The following is a 10,238-nucleotide window of genomic DNA, read 5'->3' on the forward strand; positions in this document are numbered from 1 at the left end:
TTTTTCAGCGAGCAGTAAAAGCCAAAAGGCTGAATAATGGTGTAAAGATATTTACATCTTGGCTACCAGCATACATGAACCAAGCTACCATCTAACGTGTTTAGTAAGCGAAGAAGTTCTGTTTTGAAACGCAAAAAAGTTGAAAAATTACAAAATGCTACCAGATCAATAATTTTTTTTTTTTGCAAAGCAGCACAAAAAGTGAAGAATATCCAGTGGAAAAAATGTTTTTTTAAGCCTGTGTGGAGAGATGGGTCAGAGTCTGTGAGGAGATAATTTAACTGTACAGCATGGATGTGGTGAGGAGTCTCGAGGTTCACTTAGTTGGTGGATTTTTTCTCCCATTCCTAAGAGAAGGAAGAAAAACAAGACGATTTAAACTCAAAATATTGAAAATAAGTTCTGTTTTTGAGTTTACTGCTACGACGGAGTATTAGGGCCATAAAAACAATAAAAAGTAATATTACGAGTTTACAACTTAAAATCTTGTAAATTTATTAGAAAAAAATAGTTTTTTTTGTTAAATTTACAAGATTAAAAGTAATAAATCTTCTAGATTAAAATTTGTAAATTTACGACTTTTAATTTAACATCTTTAACATTTAAAAGAAAAAACTTTTTTTTCTCTTAAAATTACAAGATTTAAAGTAATACATTTACGAGATTAAAAATTGTAAATTTATGACTTTTAATCTTGTAAATTTTACAAGAACAGAACTTTTTTTCTCTTAAATTTACAAGATTAAAAGTAATAAATGTTCGAGATTAAAATTTGTAAATTTACGACTTTTAATCTCGTAAATTTAAAAGAAAAAAAACTTTTTTTCTCTTAAATTTACGAGATTTAAATAATACATTTACGAGATTAAAAATCGGGAATTTACAAGAAAACCTATTTTTTTCTCTTAAATTTACAGGATTAAAAGTTATAAATTTACGAGGGATAAAAATCGTAAATGTATGAGATTAAAAGTCTTGAATTTACGACTTTTTTAAATTTTTCTTTTCTCTTAAATTTACGGGGTTTAAATTGATACATTTATGAGATTAAAAATGGTAAATTTATGACTTTTAATCTTGTAAATTTACAAGAAAAATTTTTTTTTTCTCTTAAATTTACGGGATTAAAAATTACAGTTTACAAGGGACAAAAATCGTACATTTATGAGATTAAAAGTCGTAAATTTACGAGATTTAAATTGATACATTTATGAGATTAAAAATGGTAAATTTATGACTTTTAATCTTGTAAATTTACAAGAAAACCATTTTTTTCTCTTAAATCTACGGGATTAAAAGTTACAGTTTACAAGGGACAAAAATCGTACATTTATGAGATTAAAAGTCGTAAATTTATGAGATTTATTCTCATAAAATTAGAAGAGAAAACAATTTTTTTCTCTTAAATTTTAGGAGATTAAAAGTTATTAATTTACCAGATCAAAAGTATTAAATTTACGAGTTTTAATCCTGTAAATTCACAAGAAAAAAGTATTCTTGTAATTTAACAGTTACGACTTTTTTCTCATAAATTTCCAAGATATGACGTCGTAATAGAAAAAAAACTATCCCTAATACTCCGTCGTATCCTTCACCAATACGTGACAATCTTTTACTGTCAAACCTTTGCTTTCTGCAAGACGTTTCCCTTCGGCGCCACGATGGAGGTTGGCCTGTTTTTGAGAGCGGAGGCCGAGTTCACCGGAGAAGTCGGGCTGGCGGCGCTGACGAAGAGGGAGGATGATGATGGTGGTGATGATGCTGCTTGAGGAGTGGGCGTGGTGGATGTCTTTGTCTGGGGAAACAAAAAAGTGTGGTGAAGGTTTGTCAACTCTAACAGTTAATGGTTGTGCAGGAATTCTTACTACTTAACACACTATTTTTTAAATATATATATATATATATATATATATATATATAAATTATTTAAGTTTTCATCATCAGAACGCAATGGATTTAATCATTGTTTTTATAAAATGTTCTAATTTAAAAAATATATATTTATTATTTATTTATTTATTTATTTTATCAAGACTTTTTTAAAATAAGTTAAAATATCTAAGCTCACAGTACCCATAAATATCTTAAAATTTGTAATTTTTTTACTAATATCAAGCTCATTTTGACTCATATAAATATAATTTTTCTAGTTATCTTGACGTTATACGATTTGTTTCTTGAGACCAGCCATATATACTGAAAACGATAGTGCGTGACAGACGGGATGTTTACCAGGTTCACGTTTTCCGAAGTTGTGAATTTCGCTGTCGGGGGTTCCTGAAGGCTGCTGTCCAACGTGGTTCCCAGTGTGAAAGGCCCCGCCTCCACTTTCTTCAAGCTTTCCTTCACCTCCACCAGCCGAAGCTCCACCTCCACCCTGCGGCTCTCCGCCTCCCGACACGCCACCTCCTTCTCCTTCACTCGGGCCTCCAGCACTGCCTGCTCCTTAGGATCTGAGGACGTTTAAAAACCCTGTAACTAAAATACTGTAACTTTATAACCATTAACACGATCATTCCAGTAGATTCCTTTCTTCAGAATCTACTGGAATGATCGTGTTAACAGTTAAAAAATTACAAGAACATAAGAACCTTGACAAGCAGCGAGTTCTTCTTTCGCCTCCCTCCTCTCCTTTTTCAGCTTCGCCAGGCAGCTCTTCACCTCCTCCCGCTCCTTTTCCAAGCGGTCCCGCTCATCCGTGTACCGCCGCATGTCGGCCTCGGTGCGATTCTTACCAAGTTTGACCTCAAAGGTGCAGGGACTCCCTAAAACAAAAGCGATTCAAACCTCCAGTGTGATCAAGTTGCCACTAGAGGGAGCCATACTCACAAGAAAACACAACAGGAAGAAGGTCATTAAAGCTTCTGAATGTGAGACAGATGTTAGAGGAGATGAGGAAAGACATATGTGGAGAAGCTCCGCCCCTCACCTATAGTATGAGCCTTTGGCCGTGCAGGTTGAGGGCTGTGAGGGAACGGAGGAACTTTATGGATCTCCACCACGGAGGAGGTAAAGGCCTTCGGGATTTCCAGGCTGCTTTTCTTGGAGGTTTCCTGGCTTGGAGGGAAGTTCCTGCCTGGCTGAGTTTGATTCTGTGGGGAGGTGATGAACTGCAGCCGGTTTGGTTCGAGTTTGTTGGGGGCAGAAGTTGAACTTGACCCGTTTGAGCTTGGTTCAAGAAGGTCCGTCTGGAACATAAAAACATATACTTAATACCGATATATTGTAGAGTGAAATTGAAATGTATTTATTTAAATTTCTGATTAAAGTTAATAATAAAATGTTATTTTTAATAGCCTTAAAAGCCTAGTATGGAGCATTTTCCTGGAGTATTTTTCATCACTTTCTTCTACCTACACTGTGAAAAGTGAAACATTGCATCAATTAACAAAAAATCTGTGATTTGTTACATTTAAAGTTGTAAAAGTTTTCATCAAATTAACTCAAGATAACTTAATTTTTTTATTTGATAAAAACTAATTTTTAAATGTAACAGAACTTTTTTTAATTAATACATTTTTTCCACTTTTTACAGTGTACTCTGAATAGAGGTTTTAAAGACCCACTCCAATGAAAAAAGTGTTTTTTTTGTTTTTTTTTTTTACATTAAGTATTAAATTTAAAACTACATTTCTGATTATTTCTTTATTCCAAATGAAACAAAGATGGCAGCACTGACCAAATCTGAATTTTCCACTACCCCTTCAGCTTCTCCGTACCCCTCTAATTGTAGGGGCATTTTAAGGGGTAGGGTTGTCCGAAATAGTTTGTTGAAAGCAGGGGTGTCAACACTCTAAAACTACATTTTTAAAACTTTAAAATCGTAACTTTTTGACATAATTGTGAACTAGATATATAGCATTACCTACGACATTGCTAGTGAATGCTATAAGCTGAATTTGGCCGCTGAAGATGCTGAAATTGATAGCTAAAAATGATGAAACGGATAGCCAGCTAAACAAAACAAAACAAAAAAAAAGACTTAAGTTAGCCAAAACAGCTAGCATGTAGCTGCAAAAAATAGCTAAACTTCAAAATATCCTAGAAAACTGAAAAAAAAACTAAATCACCCAAAAAAGCTAGCATGTAAATATTAGCTAAACTACAAAACAGCCACAAAAAAAAGCCTAAATTAGCCAAAAAAACTAGCATGTAGCAGAAATATTAGCTAAACTCCAAAATAGCCTAAAAAATCTTAGTAAATGTCAAAATAGTCCAAAAAGCTAGTAGAATGCCAATTTTCTTAAACTTTAAAACCGTAACTTTTTAAACATAATTATCTATAATAAAAAGGCACAAATATTATAGAATAAATCAACTTAAACCTTAAATAACTTTCAGTATTTTACTCTCCATAAAAATATATTTTGTCAACTTTTTAGTTAGAAACAAGCTCATGATAACATCAGGATATAAATAACAATAAAATAAAATGATCTGGAGGGCCGGATACAATTACTTGGAGGGCCGGATCCGGCCCCAGGGCCTTGACTTTGGTTTAAAGGGAGAGTTAAAGATGGGCGGGGCTTTCAAACTACTGAGTATGATGTCGTGAAACTTCTCAACAGGGGTGGGACTTACACCTGTTCTCGTTCAGTCACAGAGTTCACCTTCATCTTAGGCGCCTGGTCTTTTTTTCCATAACCCTCCGTTTGGAGGGCTAAATATAGGGGTAGGGAGAATCCGTAGAGGTAGGGGAACAATTCTGATTCAGCCATAGATCTTCCCAGGAGTTTACGCCCAGGGAGGCGTCCAGACCAGATGCCCGGGGGACCGAGCTTCTCATCCCATCACTAAGGAAGCGCCCACCCATGTACATCTTCCTCACCTAGCTCAAATCTGTAAACAGAGAGCTCTCAGCAACTGGTAGAGCGTTGTTTCTCCTGATCTGCAGAAAGAATGTTCTAAAAAACTAATTTTTTTTCTAAAATCATAATCAAAACACTACCAGGAACGCTTTGACACTAAATCAAAATACGGTGGGAGTGGGTCTTTAAATGTTTAAATACGCCCACCAGCGACTCAGCAGTCATCTGTTTCAGTTGAATAAGTCATAAAGGATCAACCTCTTTGATCTGGCAGGAGGAGTCTGGCAGGTTGTCCGCGGGGACAGGTGAGTTGCTCGAGGGTTCCTTGGCTGGGATTTGTTTGGCTCCACTGGGTGTGTGCAGGAAGGAGCGCACAGGGAGGAGATCGATGTAGATTCTGTCGTCGTCCTCTGCTTCCTTTCGGCACGCCTCCCCGGACTCCTGGAGGTTGTCGTCGTCGAAGTTTGGCGAATTGTCCTTGGAATCCTGTGTGAATCAAAAGTGTCAGCAGATGGGATGCATCAAAGATGGAAATAAGAGGGTTACCTCGGGATCGGCTAAGGAGGCCACGTCATCGTAAAGCTCGTCGGAGTTCTGCGAAATGGAAGGTATTGTGTCTATGTAGGTGTTGGGCTCCGAATACCTCCTTAGCATCAAGCTGGAAACACAAAGATGTGTGTGAATCAGAGGTTTGGATCAGCGCCCACTCATCTCCAGTGGAGGAAGACTCACTATAGGGACGTCTTTGCAGCATTTACGATGCTGGAGATCCTCTCCGAGTTCACATAGTCGTACGTCAGGTCTTCTGGTTCCGTTTTAGTCCCCGTCTGAGATAGCAGGAGGCCCAGCCAGTGACCCATATCTGCTGATGTCTTTGCCTGGTGGGACGGAAAGAAAACATTTGCTCAAAGTCGTGTTTGCAGTCACTTAAACTGATTCCATCGCGAGAGCAAACCTTGTAACAGGGTTTTGTTTTTCTAACAATGCAGCAGTTTAGGCAAAAAAAAAATGAAGGGATTGAATCAAAACAGAGAAAAGCCTCAAGACTAAACACTGAATTCCAGTGTCTATGACGAAACGCGCTCGCCGACTGGGTGGTACTGCAGGTCTAATGAAACAGGGTGTAGCATTAGTCCTAAATCCTCGAACATCCACAGATGCAGGCCAGCAGACCACCCTCGTGTGCATACATGGATCACATGAACCAAGTCTGATGTCAGCAGAAAGAGGGCGGAAAACGCCGGGAATTCCACTGGGTAATGTCCTCTCCCATTTGTCAGACCAAAACCAGTAAAGCAGAACTGCAGTTTTTATTTCATCGTTTCTCACTGGGGTTTCAAACAGGACAAAAGAAATATAAGTAAAAATAAAAATAAAATATATGTAAAAATTTTAAATAAATTAATATATAATATATATATATATATATATATTAGGAAATAACATAAATTAAGATTTTTTTTTAAATTGACTAAAACCTCAAAGTCATCTTGAGCTTTAATTTAATCTTCATTTAAGATCCCACAAATAAAAATTATACTTTTACTGTTTTTAACATTTTTCATAATTTTTCACATAATGGAGGACATGTATAAAATATGTTAGGATTAAATCTGCTTTTCTAAGTATTTCTTTATTCAAATGGTCATGGATCAGGAGGAAATGACAACTTACAGCTTAAAAATGCTCGATTTTGTGACGCAGCAGCTCATTCCTCTACAGTTCTGATACGTCCACTTTCAGATTAAATAGATCCATTCACATCTTCATTTTCCCCATCTGAGCTGGTATCTAACATAAACAGTACAGCTGGACAGCTACAATATTACTAGAAGATTTTTTTTGTTATGCTAATGTTAGCTTAGCGCTATAAGGTGCTACAAGCTAGCATTAGACAGTGTAAACAAAGGAATGCTGGGAAATTAGCTAGGCTAACAACCCAGAGACTAATTTCTATCAACTTCCCTCAGCTCTGCTGAAAATATGTCTAAAAAAAAATGACAAGATTTTTTATTTTGGCTAAAAACGGCATAAACATGATTAAAAGACCACTGGGAACGATATACAAAAGAAAAAAACTATAGTTGGACTTTAAGGACCCACTTCAACAACTGTGTTCTCAAATAATGTTCTCACTCAGGTTTGTTTTCAAATGGGACAAAAAATAATTATAAATTAATATAATTAAACATTGTCCTGTTTTTGAGAGAATAACAAAAAATAAGTGCACTGATTGTGTTTTTAACATCTTAAGGATATTTCATAATTTTTTCACATGATGTAGGACAAGTTTAAAATAATTTAAGATTAAAAATGCTTTTCTAAGTAAGTCTTTTTTTAAATGGTCATAGATCAGGAGCAAATGACAACCTGCAGCTTAAAAACGCTCGGTTTTGTTGCTCATTTCTCCTCTACAGTTCGGATACATCCACTTTCAGATTAAATAGATCCATTCATGTCTTCATTTTCCTCATCTGAGCTGGTATCTAACCCTAAACTCTGCAGCTAGATAGCTACAATATTACTAGAAGTTTTTTTTTTTGCTATGCTAATGTTAGCTAAAAGCTATAAGGCCCTACAAGCTAGCAGGAGAGAGTGCAAACAAAGGAATGCTGGGAAATTAGCTAGGCTAACAAATGACTTTCTTAAGTTCTGCAGAAAATATGTCTTAAAAAAAAGATAAGATTTTTATTTATTTATTTACTTATTGCTATGCTAATGTTAGCTTAAAGCTATAAGGCGCTACAAGCTAGCAAGAGAGAGTGCAAACAAATGAATGCTGGGAAATTAGCTAGGCTAACAAATTACTTTCTTAAGTTCTGCAGAAAATATGTCTTAAAAAAAAGATAAGATTTTTTATTTTTTTCTAAAAACATCAAAACGTAATTAAAACACCTCCGCGAACGATTTTACAATAAAAGAAACTGTTTTTAAAAAAGTTAGTGGTTGTGACATCACAAATACAATTTCTCCGCTCCATTCTGGTACATCCACTTGTAGACAAATAGATTCGTGTACGTCTCAGTTTTCCTCATCTAAGCTGGTATCTGGCTCAAAACTGTACGGCTCCAGGATTTGTTACCATTTTAGTTGCATAGCTAATGTTAGCTTGGCGGTTTGAGGGGCTGTAAGCTAGCAGGAGAGCATGTAAACAGATGAGTGATGGGAAGTGAGTTGTCAGCGGTTCTACCCGCAACTCATAGACAAACCGGTAACGAACTAGTGCTGCTCAGCAGAATTTAGGTTCTAGATAATGACAGATTTTTTTTTATTTAGGCTAAAAACGGCCTAATCATGATTATAAGACCACTAGGAATGCTTATAAAACAAATCAACAGATGATTTGAGTTTGAACAAATCTAAGTCCGCCTTAACCCAAACTTCTCTGTCATTGTCTGAGCAAATTCCTCTTTTCTAGACTTAAACTTCACACATTTGATGGGATTTGGCAAATACAATATTCACCGACCTCCAGGGTTGCCAGCTGTGTGCCGTCCATGTCGATCCTGAAGGAGTAGAGGTGCTCGGGGTTGGGGTCGGGCAGGACGCTGCAGCCCTCCAGGGGGACTGCCGGCTGGCTCAGTTTGTTTTTCCCTTTATCCTGGTAGCACCACAGCTGCCTGTTCTTGATCAGACACCAGCAGGTCCGCCACTGACTGTTCACCAGCACGTTCAGGTAGCCTGAAACAAGATGGAGAAAAATAAAAACACGATATAAAACCAGAGCCCTCACATTCACAAAAATGTTATTGAACACCATTTCATTTTAGACAAAAAATTTCTGACTAACTAGTAAATTCTTGAGCCAATTAGACGGCTGAGGTAGCAAAGAAATTAAACAAAGGTCGTAATTTCTGAGTAAATAACAAATGAAGAAAAATAGAACACTTATCTAATTAAAAAAAAGCATGCTATTAGAATTTGTTCAAGTTGTAAGATGTAAGGTGAAATGTAAATTACATTATGTAAGTTAGATAATATTAATGAGATAATAATCAATGAGACCAACAATGTTTTCCTTTTCCTCACCTGAGGTCTCAATGATTTTCTCAGGACTCTCGAGCGAGGCGTTCTTCTTCTTCCCGATGTTCCTCAAGTTGCTGAACATCAAACCTGCTCCGGATTTTTTCTTCACTGTGGGGACAAATAGGACAGATCTCAACATCACATAAAAAAGAAAGGTGGTAAGCTTTCTGTTAATGCTCACCATCTTTGTTTTCCGGAGTGTCCGGGTGGCCGTCGTTGCTGCTGCCGCTCTCCGAGGCCAGCGAGTGTCTCTCACTCAGCTCTCCCTGTCATCACATCTGCATTTTAGTCTATTTATATTCTATAATTTTACAAAAAACAAGTTTAAATTGTCTTTTTTTAAGATGTACCTTAGTGCAAATAAGCCTTGAAGAATCGGATGAGAACTGATTGGGATCCCAGATCTCTGCTGGTTTGGGACTGATTTCTTGAATAACCTAATGAGGAGTTTTAAAGCAACTTGATTCCATTTGATCACAAATACATTAATAATGGAATGTAAAGTATTCGTCACCTTCAGCCACTGTTCTGCCTGTTCTTTGCTCTGCAGGCCTAGCACGATGGCCTCCCCTCCCACCGGAATGATCTTCAGTTTGTGCTCTTTCCGTTTCAGCTGCTTCTCTTTGTAGATCACGCTGCAGCCCAGCAGACTCACGTCCAGCAGGGGGGTCTGCTCCTTGGAGCTCTTGTAGCACTGGAAGACCAATCATCCCCACATTGGTGGATGTTAAGCAGTTTGGCAGGAATTTTACTAAATTGAGACTATGGTCACAGATCTCAAAATGCCACAGCGGGGTGACCTAAATAACAGTTTTTAAGAAAATTCGGCAAGTGCAGGATTTGTAATTGGGAGGTGGGAGTTGCATTTTTACACATCAAACGGCAACCGCAGAGGCTTTGAGAATAAGTTAAACTTTAACGATAACCAGACAATTTTTTGACATCAGTCGTATTTGGAGGTCACCTGGTGGCAGTCCACTGGCAGGAAGGCTAACTGTCAGCCTGCCCCAGGGCAGCTGTGGCTATAGCAGTAGCTTACCATCTCCAAGTATGAATGATGTGTGAATGAATAATGGATACACAATGTAAGCGCTTTGAGCGTCTGGAAAAGCGCAGATAAATCTAACCCATTATTATTAACTGACAGGAGGGTATCCAAGGTTCCCAAAATCATCTGATGATCGGCTGATTTAAGACTCCCACCCTCCAGGCATCTCCCTAGCCCCACGATGCCATCTTCCTGCCACCATCCTCTTGCCCTTGTGATGCCATCTCCCTGCCCCCGTGATGCCATCTCCCTGCCCCATCCCCTTACCCCTGCACTGCCTTCTCCCTGCCCCCATCCCCTTGCCCTTGTGATGCCATCTCCCTGCCCCCGTGATGCCATCTCCCTGCCCCATCCCC

The 10,238-nt window shown here is 37.6% G+C and overlaps 1 protein-coding gene across 1 annotated transcript in view; it reads right to left on the reverse strand.

Moving 5' to 3' along the window:
- Window positions 1–172: 172 nt before the first annotated feature.
- afap1l2 (actin filament associated protein 1-like 2) overlaps window positions 173–10,238 on the reverse strand; it is a gene marked incomplete at its 5' end in the record, with an annotated part of 57,368 nt that continues 47,302 nt past the window's right edge. Inside the window, 13 exon segments of the mRNA XM_024284500.1 lie at window positions 173–347; window positions 1,625–1,795; window positions 2,233–2,453; window positions 2,592–2,765; window positions 2,930–3,188; window positions 5,067–5,294; window positions 5,355–5,466; window positions 5,541–5,686; window positions 8,278–8,489; window positions 8,838–8,942; window positions 9,016–9,100; window positions 9,185–9,271; window positions 9,349–9,528. Coding sequence (XP_024140268.1) covers window positions 321–347; window positions 1,625–1,795; window positions 2,233–2,453; window positions 2,592–2,765; window positions 2,930–3,188; window positions 5,067–5,294; window positions 5,355–5,466; window positions 5,541–5,686; window positions 8,278–8,489; window positions 8,838–8,942; window positions 9,016–9,100; window positions 9,185–9,271; window positions 9,349–9,528 — 2,007 coding nt within the window. The 3' untranslated portion in view covers window positions 173–320.

Source organism: Oryzias melastigma, linkage group LG19, assembly GCF_002922805.2.
Source record: "Oryzias melastigma strain HK-1 linkage group LG19, ASM292280v2, whole genome shotgun sequence".
Taxonomy (NCBI): Eukaryota; Metazoa; Chordata; class Actinopteri; order Beloniformes; family Adrianichthyidae; genus Oryzias; species Oryzias melastigma.